The 27041-nt window shown below is 39.2% G+C and overlaps 1 protein-coding gene across 6 annotated transcripts in view; it reads right to left on the reverse strand.

Annotated features, from left to right (window-relative positions):
• LOC110986010 (uncharacterized) overlaps positions 1-27041 on the reverse strand; it is a 76501-nt gene that overhangs the window by 8776 nt on the left and 40684 nt on the right. For 2 of the 6 annotated variants that reach the window (XM_087129924.1, XM_087129925.1), the window contains exons 3-20: positions 14435-14521; positions 12490-12506; positions 12041-12082; positions 10731-10871; positions 10031-10057; positions 9807-9851; positions 9218-9271; positions 8754-8780; positions 6706-6741; positions 6417-6452; positions 5955-6029; positions 5476-5610; positions 4300-4344; positions 3884-3928; positions 3390-3494; positions 2909-2971; positions 2274-2336; positions 1319-1381 (exon numbers count right to left, since the gene is read on the reverse strand). In XM_087129924.1, coding sequence (XP_086986050.1) covers positions 1319-1381; positions 2274-2336; positions 2909-2971; positions 3390-3494; positions 3884-3928; positions 4300-4344; positions 5476-5610; positions 5955-6029; positions 6417-6452; positions 6706-6741; positions 8754-8780; positions 9218-9271; positions 9807-9851; positions 10031-10057; positions 10731-10871; positions 12041-12082; positions 12490-12506; positions 14435-14521 — 1106 coding nt within the window. The remainder of the gene's footprint in view (positions 1-1318; positions 1382-2273; positions 2337-2908; positions 2972-3389; positions 3495-3883; positions 3929-4299; positions 4345-5475; positions 5611-5954; positions 6030-6416; positions 6453-6705; positions 6742-8753; positions 8781-9217; positions 9272-9806; positions 9852-10030; positions 10058-10730; positions 10872-12040; positions 12083-12489; positions 12507-14434; positions 14522-27041) is intronic. The other 4 variants (XM_087129928.1, XM_087129927.1, XM_087129926.1 and 1 more) reach the window with 4 other exon arrangements.

Here is a 27041-nt window from a genome sequence, read left to right on the forward strand (position 1 = left end):
GCAAGAAATGCCCTCTTGTGGCCAAACTATGAAAATCACTTCTGAGTATGATCACTTCACTGCCATTTCTGTAAAATTCATTCTCGTCAGATGACACTCCGCTGTACTCCACACATTTTGTGCACACTCAGTTGAAAAGCTCCTAAACCCAATTTTTAAACAAAAAAGTTCTAAGCTTAAATTCTAAACAACACTGAAAGCAAAACTTAACTGGTGTCAAAAAATTTCTTTACAAATTAAAAACGCCTGTGCTATCTTTACTTGTCAACATCGAACTGTCTATTTTTAATCCTCTTCCCCTTTTGAAGTTAAGAACCATAACTCTGATAGTTTGTCTACTTTTAAACTATTACAAACCATCATCAGCACATGCTCATTGATCCTATTATGAACCCTAATGCCATCATGACATGTTGTGGCATCCGTACTTGTATCTGAGTTCTTCTTCTCAGACTCCTAATCGTACTGATGAAATGTACTCAACCAAGACCCAGAGACTGTGGTACTCAAAGCATTATTAATACTGAAGTGATTTTTTTGTGTACTCATAACAAAGTCTGTGGACTACATGTATGTTGTTAATAAAAGCTGGCTGCTAGTCCTTCTGTTAGTACAATTTTTATCTATCAGTATTTGGCATTTTAATGTTAGTACTGCAGCACATTTTATGAAACTATAATTTTCGGGTCAAAACAATATTTCAAAATTGCAAGTTTGTTCAATATTGGACTGGCTGTGTTTCATTGATCCCTCCTTGCTACTTATATGTACTTCTTGAGTGTCAATACCTGCAGATATAATAAGCCATATTATTTCAACAAAAAAGTTTTAGTTTCCAAGCATCAACTCCTCAATTCGAGCAGAAGCATGTCTGCATTTTCCTTTTGTAATTGAAAACACCCAGATAATAAACTCCCAAGAAAGCTATCTCCCAACCATAAATAATATGGCCAAAGTGTCTACAAATGTTTACTTGTGCTGTATCAGACTTATGCCTGATTGGAGTTTAATGCAGATGGATTACATCTCACAAGCATTGCCGTATTATTATTAATTTACACTCCTTTGTCTGAATACAGAATGCATGCCATTGTTTGTTTGTTTGGCTTTTTAAAAGCAGAAAGTCATAGAAGTCTTTTGAGTTGAGTTATTTGCTAATAGAGTCCTATTACTGATGTTCCTTTATCTCCTTTTTACAGTTAGTTAGTAAGTTGGTCTAGAGACCAGAGCCGTTCCATCTCAAGTTAATGCTCGTTAGGAGGGTTCAGCAGCCCTTGGGGGTGGGGAGGTCACATGCTCATCACATGCTACCACGTACCCTCTTGCCCCTGCGCCCTGATTTGCCCAAGACGCCCTTCTGGCCCCGTGGGCCACGCATTCCCTAGAGAACAAAATACAGGCTGGCTCAAAATGTCTGGCTAAAAAAGCAGTCGTCTTTCAAGAGTTAGTCTAGTCAATGCAGAGGTTTTTCCTTGTCTCTGCTAATGAATGGTTCAATTCAGAGATGGCTAATTGTTGTGGTTGTTAATTTGAACTCAGATCTTCTGGTTACTTGAGACACATCCTGTATGTATCTTTCTTCTTGATCTAAACGTAACTGATTTTCTTTTTTTGTCTTCCGAGACAATGTACTGGTTTATACAACTAGTCCTGTTTCTAACAACATTTGGTGTCATTAATTCACTGTCCGAAGCATACAACAAATTACACAGATCAAAAGTCTTTATTTTGTTAAAATTAGTCTGGGAGTTTTTGAATTTTCACTTTTTCAGTGTAATTTTCAGGAACTTGCTGTTCTAACATTCAGCCTTTCATCACAGTGGATTTAGTTCACCTATATGCAAACGATGAAGTTATGTTCACTTATGAATTGGACATACATGTAGGCAGCAATTTATCGCAGGAAAATAGTTTCACTCAAAGTGAAGGATGCTTTATCTATGGGTGTCTACTTATTCTTGAAGCGTTTTGCGGACTGGACAAAGTCTACAGTGCCATGAAGCTTTGAGAAGAGTTACAATGTGAAAAGTGATGGTGCAAAGGTTAAAAATGAAATGATGCAAACTACATCACTACTATAAAAGCTCTACAAACAATGTCATGTGAACGGTCCTACTCACTGCCACAATTTGAGAACTGACAGGCTAAAGATGTCAGCCACAAAACAAGGCAAAAGGCAATGCGTTCAGTTTATGCGTTGTCAGTAAAACAATGACATATTCTGAATTCTGAGTCATTTAATTAATAATCAATGAATAATTCATGTTTCTTACAGGCAAGCCTCTTTCTCCAGGAAGACCGATGTCACCGGTGTCACCCTTGTCTCCAGGTGGCCCCTGCAAAGAGACAGAAACAACATTTTTTTTCACATTGTCAATGCTACTTTGGCTGCCATCTTTGCATCTTCAAAACATTCTTCAACTGATAAGTATCACATAAAGCAATGACCATACATTCCAAGTCATGCTCAGACAGTGGCAATAAACTACTCATCAAACAGCTGACAGCAACTTCCACTGGCTTGTAACCAAAAGTCACAGAGAAATACAGAGTGACTGTACCAACTCAAGAACTGTTTCATGCATGATTCTTTCTCACCTGCATGATACCAAGTTCACTGACGATAGGGCCAGCATTGCCCTTTTGTCCCTTCACAGGATGCATGAAAAAGAGAATGGTTTTTGTTGAAAGGGGAAAAATACAGAATTCTTCCAAAAACTATTGCAACAATTGATCTCACATTTCAAACTGCATGAGAGGCCACAACTCAGATGATGCAGTGAGCACCATTTAAAAGTGATACAGTCTCATATGACGGCTCTCAAGCCTAGGTTACACAGCGCCCTCAATTGTTCACGCACAGACCCGATAAACGCTTTTCTTAAGTGGATCTGTCCATTGTTCTTACCTGAGGTCCTGGCAGTCCAGGCTGTCCAATTTGTCCAGGCAGACCTGGTTCACCCGCAGCACCCTGGAGAAGTGGGGGGGAAAAAATGATTTAGACAGATTTGACATAACAATAGTTCAGCCAAAGCCACTTTCCTAACTGGCTAGTTTTGTCCTTCTTCATATTTTCTTTGAAGTGAATTGATCACAATGCATTCTTTACAATGTCTGTTAGAGAGAAAAAATTCTGTATCTAGTTTTTTTTCAAACTACATTTCAATATTCCTGTCATCAGGTCTATTTGTTAAAGCGTTTTCTAAATATATTTCTATTTCTCAGTCAAAACAATAAAGCTCCATAAACCAAAGTTTTTTTAATCATGTTGAAACACATGTTTGTGGTAATTTTCCCCTTAATTCTGACAATATGTCCAAAAGGTCACAGTTCTAATTTCTAGTTGGTGCAACGGTAAGATTGACCATTCATGAAAACTCTGTGTTTACCTTCATTCCATCTCGTCCAGGATCCCCAGGTGGTCCTGCTGGGCCAACAGGTCCTGGCGGTCCCTGCAACAGCTCAGCATTGGTTCCCATATCACCCTTTTCTCCCTGAACACAAACAGGAACATAATTTAGTAGGGAATCACAAGACAGGGTTATCCAGGAATAATTTGTGTTCCTCTCTGGGGCAAGCTTCCCATGGCCACAGACTCGAGGTAGACTAGCGTCATCCAGCAGTAAGTAAGATCGACAAGGACCAGTTAAAAGATTTGGATATTTTGGTTGCGAATTAGTGACGCTATTAAAGAGCGACACAGGGCAAACTTAGCCTCTTCATTTACTGTAAGGAGCATTGATGACATAAAAGGGAGGATGTGCCCTACAAATGTACCCACATGTTATAACAGTCCTAATGGTTGTCAGAATTCCCCAACAAGTTTTAAACCTCCAAATTCTGCCCTCTGTTGGATTCTTTAGATATACCCCATGTTTCTCACCTTTTCTCCTGGTAATCCTGGGAGACCTGCTGAGCCTGGCAAACCCTGTAAAAGAGTAAAAAACTTAAAGCCTTAATCTTACTCATGAGGAAGTCTCGGTTGGGCTTATTCCTCTATCTTTAAATTGATACTCGCTCCCAAATAGACTTTTGAATAGTTTAAGAGTACAAGCATATAATTCTTGCATGAACACTTGAATGTATTTACATTTTATAATTTAGATTTATAAGTGGAGCATTCAACTTTCATTTACGGATTCCAAATTGTTCATGCTGTTGCATTTCTCCAAAAAATGTCGAAATGCGTGTGACAATGAATGGAACATTGAATAATTCCATCATGATTCACAACTGATTTGTTTAATCAGACCACAATTCCTGCGTTAGTTGTTCTGCAAAATTTCAACTCACACTCACCATAGGCCCCTCTCTGCCAGGTTCACCTTTGTCTCCTGCGGGTCCCTGAAAAAACATGAAATAAAAATCCACTTTTCGCTGACCACTCTCTACAAACAACATGCCCACTGCTACATTTTTGCAGCCAGAAAAAGGTTTATTATTGCCCCAGAAAGCAGAAGTTATGGATTCAAGTTGCAACTTATCACCTAGCCTGTGAGGTTTTGATCAAAAGCTCCCCCAAATCAACATACTTCAACTTGAAAACAGTAGCACAAGCGAGGGACTGGTATTTTCTGAACAAGTTAAGGGGGCCATATAATAGAAACATTTTACTGAATTTTACTAATACCCTTTGGGTGTCAATTAACCTAATTATAAATTATAAATTGTTTGGCTATTTCAACCCATATTTTGGGCTCCTCTGGATTTTATGCTCATTAACATATTCATATTCATGAGCAAAACTATGATGTCATGCAAGGCACTTAACCTCAATGTTGTACTGATTTATGCACAAAGAATTTCTAAATTTTTTTCAACACTGCTATTGTAGATTTTACTTCCTTCGGCACTCTATGTTATGTAAGTATATGGCTTTAAGATAATGAGCAACCCTTTCTCAGAAATGTTTTCAAGTAGCAAATTTGGAGTTCACAGTTCGAACATGGAAACATGCAAACTGAGCAATGTGTTCCTAGAGTTATATCAACACAAAAGCGCCCTCACTTGTCCAGAAATGCTAGGTCAATTTGAAATAAATGTTTTAAAAGTGTACTTTTCAGTTCGTGTAACTCAAAAGAAGATTCCATGGAGCCTTCATACACTGAAGAAGAGTACAGACACACAAAAAAGTGATTCTAAGAAAAATGCATTGCATGGATCCTTTAAGTCACAATGTTGAAAGTTAAGCCACATTTCAACAAGTGTGCATATGTTTTAGTCTATTCCTATGGAGAGTTTAGGTCAAGAAATCATAACCGACCTAATATGCAATTAACAAGAAACAGGAACTGTACATGTACGGTACATGGAAAGCTAGCTCAAGGCAAACTTACATGTACTGGGCAACAGCTGGATCTATGTTTCAATATTGGAGCCACTACCCAGTGGCCAAGCCAGTTCCGAACGACTTCTCGTGTATTACCATTAGCCAAAGCCATGTTATATGTACACAGCCTTAAGACTTGTACTCACCAGTGGTCCAATGTTGCCATCTCTCCCATCCTCACCATTCATGCCTGGTAACCCATTGCTTCCATTGATGCCATCTCTCCCTGGTACCCCGGGGGGACCTTGAAGTCCCATCATGCCTGGGTCTCCCTTTTCACCCTGCAAAGGCAATTATGATCATCCAATCACCTTTAAACGGCATCTTCTGCATTTTCATGAGGGCACCTGAACAAGTCAGTTTCAAGAATGATACCCAATGAGTTTAAACTATACCTATGCATTATGAGTATGCATATTCATGAGTTGTATTGCAAAAAGTCCAATCCCAGGATGTATGCTGGAAGCTTTTCACATGCTTCCATACAATCTATTAATAATTCATGACTGGCAATTTCAGAGGTAGTCACTTCCTTTGGATTAAGATTTATGCGTCTGAATGAAAGATTCAACAGGTCACAACTACATACCAGCTCAACGTTTGACAGGATGAATTTGTCTTTTACCTTAATTGTTACAATTTTCATATGAGTGTCTGGATCATAGCTGGTACCTGGCGGCCCAGGTGGTCCCACTGGCCCCTGCAATAAAATGTAACGGATACATACATAATGTTAGTTTCGCAATTTTGCATCTTTGCAAAGAGGAACATTTGCCTCCAAAGCACACCAACAGCAATCTTGAAAAAAAACGACACATGCACACTTGCTGCAAAAATTAAAACAGGTGGCAAAACGCAACTAAACATAATCATCAATGCCATGATGTAGGTTCAATTTGCCACTAGAATATATACATGTATTAACCATCGATCGTATTTATCCTCAAGATATTTCATGCTTATTTTCAATTCTGCAAAATCTAGCAAAGGCAAAGAAATTCAAAAACTTGGTTTTAGGATCAGTGTATCAAGTGCTTTTTCTTGACAAGTATTGTGAAAGTCCTTAGAGTGAAAAGAGAGAACTCACATCCAAGCCGGGTTCTCCCATTAAACCCTCTTGACCCTGAAAGAACCAAAAAACCGTAAGAATACAATAACCACAAACTAGAAATAAAGTATTAAATACAAAATGATGAGTGTCTGGGCAAAGCACGCAACAAAGTACCTTTTGCACTGATGCTCGTTACAGTTAACAAAGTGATTGATACATGTACATCATGCATAGTGGTTGCTTCACTAACAGAGTATGTACAATCACAAATCCGTTTCATGTAAGGCATGAACAAAATAGATGAATATTCAGTAAGATGACCTACCTTTTGACCTCTGTCACCCTTCTGTCCCCTGTCACCCTATTTTAAAAAAGCAAAAAAAGAACAATTTCTTTTTTTAAGATTTAACCTTTTCATGGTGCACAATGGCAAACAGAATTCTTGGCTGTTTTAGGCCGAGCACTGAAAACGTGGAGCAGTTTACAATACACGTAACTGACAAAGTTCAACTTTTGTCAACTCCCAGTATGTTGAGAGACTGCCTTAAAATTCAGTAGATTTCTGTTTTAAAATACTGTGTAACTAGGCTCTTGTATTTTAGCACAAAAAGGGTGTGTTTTTAACTGAAATTGACTGTTCTTTGGTACAAACTCACCAAATAGGTGTTCCAAGTTCATGCGCATTGGCATGGGGCACGCTGAGTGCATGCCACAAACTTATGCTGGAATGCACATGTATGGTTTTTGCGTTCACGTCAATTTTGTGCAAGAACCCCGTTGGAAAACTTCTTAGTACCAGCCTGTCTTTCTTTTTCCAGTGAGGGTGTACCTCAACTCAGGGTGGATAAGATTTATTACAGAAATATTGGATCTAGACCAGATTTAAAGGCAACTTTACCATCACAGCTGTAGAGGTATCAAATGATTCCCATACATCACCAGCTAATGAAAAATGTCAGAAAATTGCCTGAATGGACAGCTTATAGCATGCCACACACACAGGGATATAATCAATTATCGGCCACTGAGTGGGTCTCAGGAGACATCAAAGACCCTTGTATCTCAATGAATTCAGTATTCAAAATACACAACCGGTGGTGTGACTAATGGGAGGTTGATCCCATGAGTCTGAAACCAGTCTTTAAGAGATAACCATGGCTATTTATGGCAAGAAGTTCATTCACTTCTAAACAAGTGTCACCTAGGCCATCAGGGAGACTAGAATGTCTTCCCAAGATGATCCTAGTTCTTAATCAGCAGGAAAATATCTGAAACGGCAAGAAACAGTACTTCATCTAATTTGATGAAAGCTTCACAAATGGAGTGTTATTCATGATGTTTTACCACCTATACAACTGATGTTTGGACAACTATGATGATTTCTGTAACACAGTCTTCAAAGATAAATTTATCACTGCTTTTATGTAGGCAGTTTAGAAGTTGCGTAAGTTGATATTAATGTGACACAGTAGGACAAATTTCAATCATTTCACATTACTAACTGCACTTCAAGTATTTCTAAGAAAAAAGTTTAATTTCCAGAGCAAAGTTAGAAAAACCTAGAATATTTCAGGCCTGTAAAAAATGATGGATATTTTGAAAGATATACAAGGTAAATACACATGACTACATGCCTTGTATATTTCCACTAATGATTTTGTTGTCATCTGCACTCGGCCAGCACTTACAAGGTCTAAGCACAGGCCCTTATCTCAATGTCACCTCACCAAGAGATGGCCAAGCATTGTTGAAGTTGTTTTCAGACAAAACATGCTTCAATTTTCACATCAATTAGACCATTTCCTCTACAGATTTAGCCAAGATGGGAGTTCCTGCCATCTCCCAACCCCCAAAAGATTTCTAATAGGACAGTCAAGGAGATTTAATCTGTCTCCCATGGGCAGACGACACGCCATTCTCAGGGGCATTTGTAAAGCAAGCAGGCAGGCAGGCAGGCAACATTCGTGGTAATGCAGAGGTCCCGATTGAATACTGACGGATATGGATGTTCCCTTGTGAGTATTGGTCCATGTACATGTATCTCAAGACAAGGGGACCAGGGAAGAGGGTTAGCCAAGGGGTGGATTAGGATAATAAAGTGCCAAGTGAGTGGGGATGAGGGTTCCTTCCTTCTACAAACCCTCTTAGAATCCACAATGCTTTCCTGTGTGATGTGACATTAACCAGGCACGGACAGCACTCTGTCAAGAATACACTGGCAAGACAATCTTATCAGTGGAGTTTCCTAATGAAACAACTTCAAGTGAAGACTTCCAACTTCAGTAAGACTACATAGAATGTCTCCTAGAATTCCTAGGAAAGTTTTGCACAAAATCAAGATAGCAAATATTTCAAACAGATCAGACAGCCTACCTTCTCCCCTCGTTTTCCTTCTGGACCCTACCAAAGACAAAAATACACATAATTTAAAAATGCAATCTTGAATAAAAGTGGTGTTGACATTTTGTCATTAACAGTTCGGACATATATTAAAGACACAGGCTTGTAATCAGTGTAGGTCTTTCAAAAAAGGCAAGGAATAGAAAAAAACAAAACTGGAACTTAAATTGCTAACTCTGATTCAATTTGGGACTTAAAAAAAAGCCAATGATGGGATTCCCACTAACAACGCCAGGAAATCATACTATTGATATGGAGGTCCTTGGCTCCAATCCTCATGTCATGTTTCTTCATTCAAAGTAATTACAGCTGAACAAAAGCACTGCACTGTTTTACACTGGGCTGAAATTGAGGTTCATATGCAACCATCTTTCAAATTCTTGAGTCATTTTTCATGAACACAAAATCAACAGTAAATTATTAAGAACTAAGCTTACCATTGGACCAGTCATTCCAGCCAGACCAGGTTGTCCAGACAAGCCCCTCTCTCCCTGTTTGGAGAAAAGCAGACCAGAATAAAACCAGTCGGTACATGCAAGCCTTGCTTGTTAACTAGTCGTCCTTTTATTAACAAATATCAACTAGGAATGAACAAAGTCAGTTCGTGATAATAAAACAGGAAACCTTGTGTAATGGTTACCGTATCTCTGTGGGAATAAGGATACAGTCCAAAGATGCTTATGTTGAAGATGTGAAGCACTAAAGCCTGGCAACAACTCAAACCCATCTTCATTTTATAAATTCTGAATAGGTGAGTCCTATTCACTCACCGACATGGTGGGTTTGAACAGATTAAGGTCAAATCTTAATTCTCAAGCATGAATTTTCTGTTTGCATACACCCTTAGCAAAGGCATTCGAGCATGAAGTATGCTCCGTCTTTCTTGAATATGTGAAATAGCAATATCAACATTCCTGGGCATATCCAACCGTGAAGAGGGATTGACTCTGTTCCTAAAGGTCAACAGCTCTGACACTTTTTTTCATAATCTGAAAATACATGATTCCAAAGCTTTCTGCATCTTACCTTTTGTCCAGGTTTTCCAGTTATCCCTGGAACTCCGTTGTAGCCCTAAATTAGATTATGGAAAGGAAATGTTTCTTCAGTCAACTTGCACAAATCAGACGTAAGCATATTTTTGGAACATGTCAATTCGATAAGAATAAATCAAAGCTGTCTAAAATGAGCTTTTTAGTCACAAACACTGACACAGCTCCGTGAGTGAAAAGGAAGGAATGATTAGGGCTTACCGATCTGCCTGGGCTACCCAAATCACCCTGGAATGGACAAAAAATTACAATCAATCAAAATCATGAACCTTTGAGTCATTCAAACTTCAGAGAAGTCTCTTCCTAATCATGATAGAAGTCTGAAACTGAAACTAAAGCCTGGGTTTGACAAGGTTTTTAACCATAGAAGCCAAGATCTTGATGACTGTATCTTTAGGCAAGAAGTCATGTGACCTGTGACAGGATTCTCCTGTACACATCCAAAGTGTTAACTTTCACTTACAGTTGATTTCAAAACTAAAACTCAAGAAAAGGATTGATGCAATATCATTCAGGCAGATATGCCCTAAGAAACAGAAGATTTCTGTAGGACTACGAGCATGATCCATAAACAAATACCTCTCAAAGGCGAATCGCAAGTACAAACAAAACCAAACAGCTACTCCATAACGTCAGACAGCTTATCAATTTGGTTCGTAAGTGACTTCGTCACAAAAGGCAGATGCACCACGATTTGCTGAAGTTGCACGTTAACTTCCGCGTCCATAGTTCCACGTAAACGGTGATCAATGCATGTAACTCTATTTGCAGTGCATGTCCAGTGGGCGTGGTTTAAACTGAAGTGACATCACACGCACGAACCAGATAGACACAGCCAGTTTGTTAAAGTTGTGAATATGCATTATTTCACAACCAATGAGAAAGCTGGATTTAACCCCACCTTATCTCCTTTACTGCCAGGTTCTCCAGGAGACCCTGGGGGGCCAGGAAGTCCTCTGATGCCTACACCTGGGGATCCAATTTCACCTTTGCTGCCTGGGTAACCAGGTTGGCCAATGGGACCTGGCATCCCAGGGGGACCCTAAGTGGAAAAAAGCAGGTGAAAACATTGACTATCTGAGGCATACATCGATGCTGCAAATATTAACTAGAAAAAAATTAGGAACTTGCTGACTTGTTGGGCCATATTGTACTTCTCAAAACTCACTGAAAGCGGCAGAGCATGACACTTTTTCTGAAAATCTCTCAAAAATCTGGTCCTGGGAAATCTTAGCATTCAACCCTCGTTTCTGTACACTTCAACATCTGTCAAGTCCCTGGCCTGTCTTTACATCTACAAAGGTGCCTAGTCTCTGGCCTGTCTTTACATCTACAAAGGTGCCTAGTCTCTGGCCTGTCTTTACATCTACAAAGGTGCCTAGTCTCTGGCCTGTCTTTACATCTACAAAGGTGCCTACACTGATGTTCTGATCTCCGTTCAAAACAACATTCCACTTGTTCTTCTTGGAACAACCTCTGTCCTCACCAGCCTCTGTTCTGAGGTCATTCACCCCACACCTTGTTTTTCTTCTAGGATCCCACCCTAATCAACCAACAGAAGTCTCTCTGCTTGGCTGACACCCAAACAATGTCTGCCTGTGATCATCTTAAAGGCTAGGAACAGCAGGTGGGCTCCATGCACCTAATACATCAAGGAATGTCAGGTGCTTCGGCCAATGGCTTTGTGTCCCGGTTACCGGCCAGAGGTGTAAGAGACTTTCTAGGTCAAGAAACTGGTCACAATTATGAGATCATCAGCTGATTTCATCATGTGATGAATTGGAAGCTTCGCATGGTGAGGCTTAAGGCAGGATTTTACTGGAAGCAACACTGAGCAGTAAAGAAAGTGTTTCTCAGAATTGCTAGGCAACTATGCTGATCAGGACCCAATTTAATGACTTTTTGACTGCAAGAGAAGGGTGTTAATGACCTACAGCATAACATTTCTCAGTCAGCCTTTTACACAGGATAAAAAAGAATCCTGGCTTACCCACATGCCTACACCTGCTAAATGGGTCAGCTGGCCATTGGCAGACTTAATCACAAAACTCAAATCATGTGGCTCAGAATCCCTCAGGTAATACCTGTATTTTTCAAGGGGTCCTGTTTATCTGCATTATGTAAGTGCTTCTACCCTAACCTGTCAAATCCTGACTAGCACTTGATCTATCAATGTCTATGAGACACATGCAGTATTGAATCTGTACATACCTGTGAACCAATGCCAACTTCTCCTTTAATGCCAATAGGTCCCTGGAAATGAAAAGCCAACCAAATCACTTTGATCTTGCGACATTTGTAAAGGGCACCTGTTATCAGAAACACCTTACAGCAGAAAGCATTTGACATTTCTTGCTCAAAATTAAACCAGTTGTTGCACTTACCATACATGTGTTCTGGTGTCTTTACAACAGAAAGGACAAAAACATGTACGGTAAATACATGTGTTCTGGTGTCTTTACAACAGAAAGGACAAAAACATGTACGGTAAATACATGTGTTCTGGTGTCTTTACAACAGAAAGGACAAAAACCGGAACCATGTTCCAAAAGTGAAAAATAATTTTTGGTTCCACAACAGAGCTACATATATGTATAGCTCTTCTTTTAACCAGTTGTTGACGAGTACATGTAACTAATAGCAAATGAAAAGATACTCACAGGAAAGCCAGTTGAACCTGCCAAGAGAAACAGACATGGAAGAATTACTCATTACTTTAAAGAAAACAGACAAGTGTTTAATGCAACAGGTCACAGTGGCAATGTGCTTGTCTAGTGTGTGGACTAATGGGTTCTTTGCTCTGCTGTTAGGAGAGTCTTCCTCACAAAATTCTAGTCGGCAAATTTGCATATCTCTCATTGTTTCACAAACTGGTGTGACTGTGCAAGTCCACTGGGCTCAGTGCAACTGCAAACAGCACCATGTTGCCTGCCAACAAGACTCAAGCAAGGGCAATGGCTTTAGAATTTCTTAATTCTAGTCTACTTTCGAGTGCTTGGTGTATGAGACCAAATGGTTGTGCTAATTGTACTGTGTATCACTACAAAGTGCAAGAGTAAATCAAAAATGGAAGGAAGTACAAAAGAACCCGTCATTTAAAAAGAAATGTTGGCATTTTTTTATCATTTCGGTTCCATTCAATGATCAAATTTGAACGAAAGTGAAAGCAAAGAAAAGCATACATTTCTTCTTCCTTTTTTGCATTTTTTGGAATGTTTGATTAAAATGCATTATGGCTCCTTCTACACAAATAATTCCAGCTACATGCTTGGAAAACAGAACAAAACAAAATGGTAACTCTACGTGAACTGAAGAACCACACTGAAAGTACATTTTTTCCAGAATAAATTGCAGTACAAATGTAGCAAAGATAAACTTAGATCAGACAAGTTTTAATAATGGATAAACATTACTTTTATCAAAAGAGACAAACGTCAGACTATAATCCCAGATGCCTTTCTTGTATTTATTCTGCAGCTATTCTTGAAACGCTTTCAGAAGTGGTTCTTTATTTTTATTATTAGGAACAAGGATAACTCATTCCCGGGTAAGATCATTTCATGAATCTACGAGTAAGCTTCACACTGTTAGGAGCAGACGGCAGGTCGGATGGCGAACGTTAAACAACTAAACTGACCAACAAACGGTGTTAATGGAGAAGCTACCAAAACTCTACATTCCACACAAGCAGCAAAGTACCGACAAGTGTAATCCTTTCTCATTTTCAATTTGTAATGATTTTGCATGACATCACAATGTAGCAGTGAATTAGAATACTGTTACTAAATATGCAAATCTGATGTGTCTGCTCTAATAAAGGCAAAATTTGAAGCTGGACACAATGTTACATCATGACAGAATTGCTGATACCATCAGAAATACACAAAGCAATGAAGAGATGTGATGTAATAGAAACGAAGCAAAGAAAAACAACTGAAATTGAATGATCTACATGTATGCACCGTAGAAATGAAAAAAGCATGAACTGCATTTCTTTTAAATTTCAAAAAAGCAACAGAAATTAATATGAAAGTGAAAATCATCATTTGTTTGATAAGATGGTCTTTAAGGATGAGAACATTCAAAAAATCTCTTGTGGTTTGTTTTGCAAAACTCTCTGAAGACTTCCCTGTCTTAAACTGCAAAATATCACAGCTGAGATGAACTTTGAAGGCACACAACACCACAATATGCACTGTGCACAAGTACCCCCTCGTTGGTTGCAAAGAGAGAGGCTAGTGAGACAATCTAATGTCATTGCCTCTCTTGTTTATGTGTACACACCTGTAGAGAGGTAGTAATGTGGTATATTATGTGGTGCACTGATGTGGTATGCCTGTTTTAGGCCATGTCCACAAGTTAAGGATGTGGCTGCAAATGACACATGCACTCATAGAAGCCCCTGACTTCAGCTAATTCCCCATAGACAAGTGTGTTACTGGCAGCCACAGCCAATTGATTTGGACAAGGCCTTGTGCAGAATGTGACAATGCAGCACTACTGTGGTGTTTTTAGCTAGTTTGAAATAAAAGGAAATGGGGTTAGTACACAAAGGCTAAGAAATGGGTTAGCGATGGAGAGATTTGAAAGAATGTGAAAACACACGGGATTGAGCCGAACCTTGTTCACCTTTTTTACCTCTCCGTCCTTTCTCGCCGGGGAAACCTCGAAGACCTGGGGTACCTGGGGGCCCTGGAGACAGTGGAATGATAGAACAGGCAAAACAAAAATCAACACAGTGCGAGTACAACACCACATTCAGAATGCAACACCATCACCGAGAAATTTACACCAAAAACAGACATCAACCTGCTGACTTTCATACAACATGTATGAGGTTGTGGAACATAATCAAATAAAATACCATAGCTTTGAAGTTGGACGTTCTTAGATGTAGTAGCATGCTTGACCATGTATGCCCTAAATACAAAATAATCACCAAATATCTTCTTAGTATATATTTTTTGTTCTTTTTACACGTACAACATTACACAACAAGTCAGAACATTGGGCAAGGTACCGGTATGCGCATACCACAGGGTACCAGTATGCGCATACTAGTATATTAAGCTTTTCCATGGTCCCGATGACTGATAACATTTGCATTCTGTTCTACTGCAATCTTTCCAGGCTCACACTCACAGATCCACAAATCTTTCGACTTCCAAAAAAGTTGGTTCTTCTGGAAAACAATATTTCATAAAGACTATGTCTCGTCATGAATCACGAAGAAAAACTCGGGCAATCAGTCTCGCCCTACACTTCTTTTATTAGAACATCTCCCCAAAATAAATAGGAGGTTAGTTTTTCATAGTTCAGGTATGCTTCATAACACCCAAATGTAAACGGCATATAGCTTGCCTCTGTACCCAAATAAACAAGATATCTGTAATTCTCATGTGGACCACAAAAGTCGCACGAACATTTCATAAATTTTCACGGTATGTTTTTGTACAGTTATTTCAGAGCTCATGTGCTGGTTACTGACAAATTCAACGTTATTTTAAGATGACGTGCTTTTATATTTAGTCTGAATAGACGTTGTCAAAATATGTCAAAACACTTCATCATGAGAAAACATTTAACTAGTACATTAAAATGTTAACTGCAGAGACAAAACCGAAGGAAACAGATTTGAAATATGTCATTTCAAACATATCAAACAATTTCACAGTTCTGAAAAAGGTAAATGTACATGTATTTGTCAAAGTTCACTGTACCAATTTGATTAACAAATGTTTGGCATTTTTCTTTTATTTTTAATGGGATAAGATATGATATCGTGCAGACTTCTTTAAGTAGAAGATGTCCTTTTTATATGATGTAATTGTTTCTCCTTCAGTAATCACTGGTTTGAGACATTCCTGCTGAGTCCTGAAAAATTTGAATTTTGTTTTTTTAATGGCTGTGAAATTACATGACAGCATTCATGATGAACCCAAATTACGATGTGCTCACGTACAGATCACAGACATCGGCCCATCAGGCCACCATCTTTAAAAGTTAAATACCAGAAACATTTATTTTCTGACACCTACATGTATCTTTGAATTGCGTGCGTGCGTAACAGAGTAGCCAACTGCATTGTACATGATCTACAGACTGGCCCGCGGAATGTAAATACAACTAGGTATATTTGTTTGGCTAACATTTACCAATTACCCAAAGTCTGGCTTGGAAGTTAGTCTTGAGACTACATTTCATTGTATAGCTTCCTGCGTGTCGTTATTTCGCCTGTCTCTGAAGTCATGCATCCATCTCACAACTGATGACAGAGCAAGCTTTATTCCTTTCCATATATCACAAAAGAATTTGTGCAAAGCATTGCAGCTGAAGATTGGATTGGAGAAAAGTACCAAGAAGAACCACATTTTGTAAAGGTGGATTCTATATTTGTGATTCAGAATTTCAAAAGATTTTGCTGAACTTGAAAGTTCCTCAAGAATATGCTCAGATCTTGGAAAATGACCCTGGAAGCCAGGCAGAATTTATAGAAGTAAGGCTATGGGTTGCAGGTGACTCTGCCGTAACAAAATGTGACGATAATATTAATCACAACATGTCCAAAAGCAAGGGAAGTTGAAACAAACATTCACCAGTAGTTTCCACCCTGATGAAGTGGAGTTTGGAGGACAGTAAAATAAGAGACAGGACCTATCCACTAGAAACCATCCACAGTCCGCCTAAAGTGCACTTGTCTTTCCATCAGTTACTGTCAGAGCTCCAAACAGTTAACTGGTACTTAGTCCTTTCCCTCCACATCAAAAAATGCACCCCTATCCAAGGCAAGCTTTTAGAACATCGCTTATGTCATGTTCTTTTAATGCATCTAAAATGCACTGTCATCAACTAAAGCCCACAAATCAGCTTCATCTATTGGCCTGCCTTTATCATCATTAAACATATTGGAAGAGAAAGAGAAGTACATGTAGCGGTATCCTCCTCTATGCATCTACCCTTCTTTCACCCTCCTCCAAAAGCAGTCACCGTATAAACACATCTTGACACAGATAACGGTGTCAATTTGCGCAGGAAACAACGGGCAGCTCAGCAGGCAGACGCAGCCCCTCTCAGGTGACACAGCCACCTGCCGGAGAGGAAGCGCCGGAGATTCGGGCAGGCTGAGTGACGGAAACTCCTTGAGAAGGCCAGTATTGTCTTTATCCCTGCCCATCAGGCAGACGTGACTGACAACTTACAAGGGAATCTCCTTCTGATGTATTTTCAGTGTGCCATTTCTCTGGAGCCTCCACTGAATATCTTACAACGACTACCACTGGATGGTCCTGGTTATTTGTAGCAGTTATACCCAACACGTGAACAAAAAATGTACCATCCCGCATCACTTGCAGATAAGTTCCAAACACCCAAGGTGAAACCCCTAATATCTGTCCAGGTATGCCCCATGTTTGGTAGTGCTGACAGCGCTTCCGTTTCAAGCAGGATTCCCTTAGATCAAGATAACCACGCTGTTTGAAACTCTGAGAGAATATAATACTAAAATCCTCCATATTAGAGGAACCAATTTCAATCTGGTTTAGTATTTTCACTGACTGTGAAGAAAAGATTTTTTTTCTAAATCATGCTTACAAGAAAAACATGTCAAAGCAAATAGCATAATGTGCATCTACATTGATCCAGTAGTCTTTTTAATAAGTGACTGTAATTTGCTGCATTGTGGAGGTAGTTAAGAGATGCCATGATTCTACTCTTATGCACTGTTACCCTGACTCCGTATATGTAATTTTCATATTGAAGCCACAGTGCACAATGAGTCCGAGGTCCTGTGAGATTTGCTCAAACTGTGGTTCCAGTCAAACCCATATTTGTGCCCCAGCCAGACAACCTCAGTATTTTATTTTCATACAATATCATGCTTTATGATGATAAATAACACTGTCCCAGGGAAACATAACTCTGGTTTCCGGCTGAAATCAATCTTGTTCGGGATTTTTTTTCTTTTCTGGACGAGGTACAAAATATGTGAGGCACACATCTCCAACTCATACCATGTGTGTCACACAAGACGGGCGTCTCTCAGGCACGATTTCCTGATGGACTTGCTGACTAAGAATACAAGTTAATCCATGAAGTCTCTACGAGCCAGATGGAGCCAAGTTTTCACTACGAGCTATCTGTGTGCCTTGGCAATCCCAAAGAGTAACAAGAAAAAAGGGCCATGGGTTCCCCAACGAGTTCAAACCCTGGATTAGAAAGTGATATTGGATTAAAGCATCACGTTATCACAGGATTTCAATGGAGGTTTAGATTTCTAAGATGGCTTGCAGATTGTTGATGAGTATTGTAATTTTTCTCATGAGCACTATTGAGACTTCCTCATTCAACTCCTCGACTAACTTCTAAACTCAGGATCGCCTCATGGTGAAGATTCCTGGACAGCTGTCTTACAAGTTAAGAGCTTGGTAGCACTGTTTCTTCTTCAACTTCTCAGTGTAAACCATCGTTCAAAAAGTACAAATTATTGGTCTACTATCTGAGAGGGCACGGGTGATGCAACTTTTCCCTGGGAAATATGCCACCACCTAAAATGTATAAAAGGAAGCCTTTGACAATTGACAATATGGAAGATACTGCATTCAGTAAAAAAATTAAACGAAAGCACAGCACTGACGCTTGAAGTGTTTTTAAAATTGTACCAGCTGTGTCGGGTCATGACTCAACGATTTTGATCTGTAAAGTTTACACTACATGATAAAGTTTTCCACATAAGAAATTTGGACTTCAGTATACATGTGCAGTGTACGTGTGTACATGTACGGCAGGCTTAAGCATAATCGTAATCTTGCGACTCACGTATGAGAATTGAGGCCCTTCCTTTTATCTAGTCCCAAAGCTACCTCAATAACCAAGTAGGCCTACATGAATCTATGAATCAGCACGTATACAAGTAGCTTAGAATATATATGCCACAAAAATCTAAGCACCAACTGTCTTTGGTTTCCATGAAAGAATGCAAATCCATCAATTCCAAATGGGTCTTCTGAAACTCTTTGATCATGATCTGAAAGACTCTCCATGAAGAAAAAGGGAAGTCCAACAATTTTAAGAAGACAGACCTCAGACTTGGCTTTGAAAAGACTAGTCCTAGACTACCACTATCCCACAACTCTGGCCTATTTTCCAATAACCCATACTAAGCTTTAAATGACTGACCCAGGTGTTATGTCATCGACCCTTCCTTTTGACCCCTGACCTCTCTTATGATTCATCATTCTAATTACCCCGTTTCAAAGGATCAGAGACCCAACCTCAATATTTCTCCGGTCTGGAACCTCCTTTTTGGGGTGAAAAGTTGAAATTGGATGAACAAGACCTGAGTCAGAGTTCAGCTGGGAAACAAGTTGGAGACGAACTGTGGTTTTATTAATCTATGCTGTCATCTCCATTTCGTTCCTTGTGGGTCCTGCACATGTGGGGGGAGGGGGCACATCCCCCAAGACTCCATTGATCAGATGACAGCCCAAGAGAACTGATATTGACTATGCATTGTTCAGTATCACTACATGTTCAACAAAAAACAGGAGTGGATGTGTCATCTTTGATCAGTCACTTTGGTGCATGGAGTTTCTGCTAGTTCAACTACAGAAAGCAGGTGAATGCTGACAACTGCATGGGTTTACCCTTGGCTTAAATTCCACTAACAGAATTTCACATAAAAAAATAAATAAACTAACTTATCCCACACCAGCACTGGATAAAGTCATAGACTGTTACATGTTCATTTTGTTGCATCCATTATTAGTTCATTCAAAACCAAACTTTAGGGATTTTGATTTGAACTGTGCTTTAAGCATGAAAAGGTGAGTCTACGTTGAAGTCAACGGCTAACACTTAGTGGCATTGTTAAATTTCAGGTATAAGCAAATTTTACATACATGTTAAGAAACTGGATTCATGTCTGACAGGGGTGTCAATTCTTTCAGGATCATTTTGGATTATCCTGGACAAAACTCCTCGTGTCCCATCCTCAGATAACATTTCAGATAGCGCGCATCACCATGGTGGACCTCCTGAAAAATCAGATTTCCTATTGAAGGATTCACTGCATAAGTATGGTTTGCAATATCCCATAAAAAGTACAACTGGACGACACCCCCACCCACCCGCGAATCTGCCCATTATGTTGTAATCATCTCCTCCAGCCCCATACCACTGTGTATTTATCCTAGCAATCTCCAAATTAAAAAAAAAATAGCACGGCAAAGTATTTGTGTTCTCATAGCTGGCCGGTCAGGGGCCCTAGTAAGGGACCTATGTTTAGGTGTGAAAAAGATGGAATGACAAATGAACTGATGATGTAATGATTGTCTGAGGAAATGCCTGTGGTTTTAATTGGAATAGTTCCCTGATACCCAGCTAACAGACTGGCTATAAATTCAGGAGATGTAGTATACAAATTTGCTTGGAAATTTGTGCATTTATTTTATGTTGCCTGATAACCTTTCCAAAGCCTTGGCACAGATTTCCAAGGAACATTTTTGCCAAGATAACTCCTCAAGGAGACATACAGGGCCTATCCAAACAATTACGGCACCGTGTACAAATCTGGTACCTACTAAAAAATTGGAAGCTGTTCAACTTCTCACCAATGTTGGTTAAAACAATGGTCTGTGGTTAAAACTACTCGCTACCTTTGATTTTCAACAAATTCCTTTTAAATGTCGATATAATTTGACTTGAATTGGTAACTTTAGTGATCTCAAATCAATTTGAATCTCGAGTACTGGCATGCATGATGCAGAAATGCATCAGCCAAAGATGGATTACTGACTTTGCTACCATTTTTCCCTTTTTCAGCCATAACATTATCTGTAAACAGAAACTCATACATGTATCACGTAATAAAGATGACCTGTTGTTCTACTACCCAGTCAAGTTTACTGCCTGCAGTTTCAATCTAACATTGGGCAATCTTACAATTGCCGATACCATTGTCATTTGGCTGTTGGTTGTCAGTCAACACCTGACATCGGCACAGGTAACAAACATGGATGTATACAGGATCATAAATTCTTGAGTTTCTTTAAAACAAACTTAGGAATCTTCAACAAGATCTGGTTCAATGGTGAGCCCCCCTCATAGATAGGAACAGTAATTCTTTCCTCCCGTATGACAAGAAGATCAGGCCTAGTTTGACTCCAATGACCTAGAGGTCACTGACCCAGTAAACAAAACTTACCCAGTTATTCCGAGAGGTAACAGGTTCAGCTTTGTAAAAGATCCCGCTCCGATGAGATATAAGAATGGAGCTCTGTTTTCTTTAAGGTTGCAACTTCAGACAAGAATCACTCAGCCCCTTGTCAAAAATCTACAGGCACTATTTCCATGTGTAACCAGAATTGTAAAAAATTGTAACAATTATTCAATAACTTATCTAAGCTTATCGTTATGGACACTGGAATTTGTCAAAATTAATTATGGTTTCACGAACGTGATAAAATCTATTTCAGAAAATCTACAGAAATTGGTGTGCAACTTAATTGTATTTGTACAACGTCAGGAAAAAAGGTTTCTGAATGGCTTGCAGTTTTGTAATTAATACAAGCAAGTTTAGGGCAAATTTACACTTGTGACTAGTCAAGGTGCAAGCACATTTGTCTGAATCAGAAAATCTGTTGGGGGGTAAACGAACAGATTCCTTCAAACAAGTTTTCGTTTGACAAAATACTTTCAGGAGGCGAGAGCTTTGTATTTACGAGGATGTTCCTGCTCTGAGTTGGTTCTTTTTTCAGCTATCCTCCTTTCCAGAACCATGTTAGCCATTTTTTCCCTATGTGTTACCCTAGGTGGGCCATTGCTCTGGTTTTTATGCAAAGACAATAAACTCAAGTCTTGCCAAATACACAAGAAAACCACCTAAGGTATTTCTGCCACCACTCTCACTGCATGGGAATACCAGCTGTGTCAGTCTGATGACAAAATAGGATTATTGGGGGGGGGAGGCAGCTTATGCCAAGAATGTACATGGAGTAGAATCATTCGTGGTAGAATGTACCAGAACGAGATCTATGATTTGGACACTGACTCATTAGGTTTGAACCAGATCTGAACATTCTGTGCCATGTGTTCTATTGGAAATATCTGAAACTATAGCTGATGTATAGTTTCTTTAGTTGCAGTTAATGGCTATCAAACTGTAAACTGTTTGGGGGATGGTGATCATTCTTATCATATTATTTGTCTGAAGTTGAAACAGTTGAAGGTAATTTTGATACTCAAGCAACACTGATTGTAAGAAACCATAGAGAACCATGAAGTGAAACTAACCTTATTGCCAAATTGCATCAAAACACATTTGAGAATGTATGGTATTCCTTTGCAACATCCTCAAAACTGGATTGCTCAATTTCCTTTAAAAAAAATAGCAATTCCAAAGGAAGCTACAATATTTTTTCTCTTGGTGATATCACTGTATCAAAAGTACATCCAGGGGTCAGGTCAGTGACCTTTGATGGCCTTTCAAGGAAAGGACCTTGGTGAATCATGTCACTTGAATAATTGGATCCCCTCTCTCTGATCTCCTGTTTGTTATCAACTCTTGCACATCAGGGCAAGGTATGGCACCTTGCCACACAAACTGTTCTAGTGGGCCACAGAACTGCTTCAGGACTTCCTCTTCACTGTCACACAGTTTTGTGAAGGAAACCCAAAGCACTGTGGGTAACATTTGCTGTGGTAACATGTTTAGTATTCAGAAGTGTTTAATCACTCATCACTGGTTACATGTAAATAAATTCTATTTGATGAGAGCTTCATGGACAGAGAGATTTCCATACAGTAAAAGAACAAAGTGTCTCACTTCAAGGTTAATTCCACACTGTGGCCATGAGGGCAGGTGTTGCACATGGCTTAATTGAGTCTGGCATACCCAGGGATGCCTCATGTGTTGAAACAATGTAGGAAAGACATGCAGTGACAAGGAGATAATGTTCCAGAATCGCGAGCAAGAATTCCTTTTCACTGAGGTTTCTCAATTTACCTTCATTTCCAGTCCCTTCAGGAAGCAGAAATTACCACTAGTTAAGAGTTCCCTCTGACAAATGTGTCCATCTTTGGCAGAGCCAATCAAGACACTGCAACACTGCCTTTTAATACATCAACAGGGGATCATGCAAAACAGGCTAAATGTGGTCTCAAGTCAAAGCTAAATGCCGACCAAGTTTGAAATTTTACAACTGCAGAAGGATGACTCTAACCTAAAGACACACCTGTACCAACAGGTGATTTCAATCCAATTTCTCAAAGCAGATCCAACTAGTGTAAAGATGAATTAGTGCCTTCCTCAACATCAATCACTTCTGATAATAAAATTCGCCTTTGTATTAGAGCAATCATTCACGTATCTTTGGGGCTTCTCTGAGGGTGCATGCTTAGTAAATGGTATAAGTACAAATTTCCTGGATGTTTGCACGGAAACTTGCAAAATCTTCACGCACAGGGCGCTTGAGACAAAACTCCCTTGCTTTAAGCATATGTCTTTGTATCTGTCTCCAACAGCCGGTTTTATATTAAAATCAAGATCAAACTATGATAAAGTGGAACTTTTTCAATATTGATAAATGCACAAACTAAAAACAAATGTTTTTAATTTCTGATCTGATTCATGTTTCATTGTTTAGTAAATTCTTGACATTTGTGAAACATTATTCTGAATATAAAATTATACAAACAGTTTGGATTTCCTATCACAAAAACAAGAGCTATTTGGGGGGGTCTGTGTTCGTCCCACAAGTGTCAGCAACCAATAATTCATATACCATATCAGTTGTTGTTGCCATTTGCATGCCAATAGTTGTTGTGCAATCCAAATATTTTTGCTCATGAGAAAAGATGGAAAGAATTTAACAAGAGAGCAAGGAGTAAACTGATCCTGAACACACCAGAAGACGATCCATGGACAATGGACGCTTCACGGTTGAAGTGGCTATGAAGCTACAATATACACTCAGCAACTGCAGAAAACTTCTACTAATGGTCAGTTCACATGAACTCTGGGTGACATTACATGTATAAGAGGTCCACTGCCAAACAAACAGCCCCTCAGGGAGGGTACACTGCTACCAAAAAACAAGGGTTCCCTGGGGCCTCTCAGAGCATACACAGCTTTACTAAACCTGGAAAACAACATCCAAACTTGCTTTTTTTCCCCTTCCAAGTTATTTCAGTTCTTGAAATTCGGGTTCCTTGACAAACGTGGGGTGAAAGCTTGAACAGAATGTACAAAAGAGCAATTTTTTCTGTTTATATTAACTTACACACCACTGACATACCGTACATCTATGAAGTATTAATTTATCTACATAAATGACAATTTCAGTCACCATCATTTGTACCAATTTCCATGTAAAATGGTGTGAGAGAACACACATGAATCTCCTGTTCTGACAATTCAGAAAAATAGGAATTATGCATAGGCAAAGCAAAATGATCACTGAAATATTTCATTTTTATGAGGTGTTGAGCCAATACCAGTCCAGATATTGAAATCCCTCTCATAAACACAGTCAACACAGCGATAAAAAGTCTGGACTCTGTCAAAATATACCTTCATCGTTTCCGCAAAGCATTACACAATTTTACGGCACGATTTCCACAAGCATTACATCTAGCCCAAAGGTCAATGCCAGGTTGAATTATATATCGAAAACCCTGCTCTAAACAACTATAAATCAGGATAAATTGTCTGAGAAATTGCCCAATAATCAAGAAGTGAAGGCCACGGAGTAAAGCAATTAATGCCAACATTGTGCAGAGTTGTCCTACCTGGAACAATTTAAGTGATTATGTGTTTGGCGTGTGCTTACTTCCACAAATTCTTTCCGTGTGAAGTTAGCCAAGCTTTCAATACATCGTAGGTACAAGGGGTTACCCATGCAGTCACCCAAACCTATCAATACACAGTAACAAGCTCTTCATTAGCAGGAGAGGGTATGCCTGTCAGAAGGGGATGTCAGCACCTTTCTGAGGTGTCCTTCTCATGAACCCAAATGCTCCGTGACTATAGGCACTTTTCCACATCTTGGAATATTGCTATCTTTGGCTTGATCTAAGATTCACAATTAGATGCAAACATTATACTGTTGCCAACGGGTGAAACAATCCAAAATTAAAATTGGGCTCAGATGAGACAACTCGATGTTTCTGTTACAGGAAATTAAACTGACCCCTGAGCCAAGGGATGTCAAATCGGGGAAGAAACATTGTGTACAGTCCTTTTTGTAAGATAATTCAATAACCAGCAAAATTGGTAGAAGTGCTTGTTTGCCAAACTTTAGGGGCAACATTTTCCAATGACACTACACTGCATCTGGTTAGATTCTGTTCCTTACTCTTATGGTCAGATAGAGTGCCTAGCCTGACTTGCATGAATAACATGTTTAACACAGCTTTAATAGCCTGAGGCAGGTAGATTGTGGTTTGAGGGGTGAACAAACAAACAAATTACCTGTAGTAGCCAAATTTTAAAATGGTATCATCATTTCTAAGAAACATGGCCTTTCAAGGATGAATCTTTCATTACAGATGAGTTGAAAAACATGACTTCTGAGACCACCAAACTTGATCTTGTAAACCACAAAGCCAAGCCAGTGCTTCACTGATCACTAGGCCTCCATCCAATAAGGTTACAAGGGGCTACTGTGCATTTCGTCCATCACCAATCCAGCTGGACAAGTTGATCATTATAAGAACGACACTCTGCAGGTTACCAGCTTGTCACCAGCCCCCATGGAGTGATCAGAGGATCGTTAGGAGCAGGGCTGATTAAGAACTTCCGCTGATGACATCCCCAGAAGAGCAAAGCATCATCTTTCTAAAATAATTCAAGACAAATTATTTTCTGGCCACACAGAAATATTCCGTGTTTCTACCAGCCCAATCTCACAACTGGGAGCAAAGCTTTTTCATTCTTGTTATTTGTTAGCTCTGAGAATTAAGTTATTACAAGTTAGTAACTGCAAAACTATTTAAAACCTACCTTTTTTCAATTTTTAAAATCAAATTCATTGTAATGGGGAATAAAAATGAAAGCGCTGAAAAGATGGGGAGAAATTTTAAAGGCAACAATATTTACATGTTAACTTCTGCTTAATCAATTCACTTTATGCCACAATTTTTCACAGCATAAAGAGACATTTTCTAACCTTGCTTCTGATATGACTAAACCTAAACCTTATAGAGTGAGTGAGTCACGGATATCATTTTTTTCTCGCATCATCAAACCCACATCCCTTCTTATTCTTCCAAACTGAGGGGAAAACATCCTGCCAGTGTTTGAAAATATTTACTAAATGTTGCCTGTCACTGGCATTCACTATGTTATGGCTCCTGGAGTTGCGGTATCCGAGGAGTGGACTGACAGATCTGTTCGGAGAATTAGAAAATTTTGATACTTTGCCAACTCAATACTACTGGTTCTGTTTGGAAAACTAGTCTTGAAAATATTGTTTTGTAATAGTCTTAGCTCAGTTCTTCAAATCCAACATTGAAGAAAATGTTTTAAAGGGTTCTCTCAAACACAGTAAGGAATATGCAAAGGGCAAAAATGAATTGGTAACATGTGGATGTATGGAATCATGGCATTTTTAATGGAATATGGGTCTTTGCTGAATATCTGTGTGCAGTGTTGCTCCAGAGACTTGGTACCCAGTAGAACTAAACTGACTATAAGATGCTACCAAACATACACCTGTAGAATGGTACACCTTGAAATGACTAGCAGGTGGGATTTGAATTGAATACAAATACAACGTACATGTACACGTAGAACTAATTTCAGAGCAACAGAAAACCACAAATTGCTTTAAGTTCAATTAAAACATTGCAGTCACTGACAGGAGCCACACTTTTACGCAGGAGTATGCGTCAAGGAAAACCTGGGCCAACAGGAAATGCCCACTGGTTTTCCGTTCAATTTTCCCTTTAAACAACAGGAAGCAGCCACAGGTAGGGCCACCAGTCATACCCGCAAACATTACACAATAACTGGATTATTGTCTGCTCCTGATAATGTAATTAGGAGTGATATAGGCCTACATCCCATATCAGGATGCCTAAATACGAAAATGCAATTCATTAACAGACAGTTCGTTTGATTATTAAAGTACAGATGGGGACTAGAACTGTTCCAGATATTGTACACTAAAATATCAGTAGCCAAGGAGACAATGCCTTATTTTGACTGAGTACATCA

The sequence above is a fragment of the Acanthaster planci genome, linkage group LG19, assembly GCF_054643075.1.
Source record: "Acanthaster planci isolate LZ-2023a linkage group LG19, COTS_SCS, whole genome shotgun sequence".
Lineage (NCBI taxonomy): Eukaryota > Metazoa > Echinodermata > Asteroidea > Valvatida > Acanthasteridae > Acanthaster > Acanthaster planci.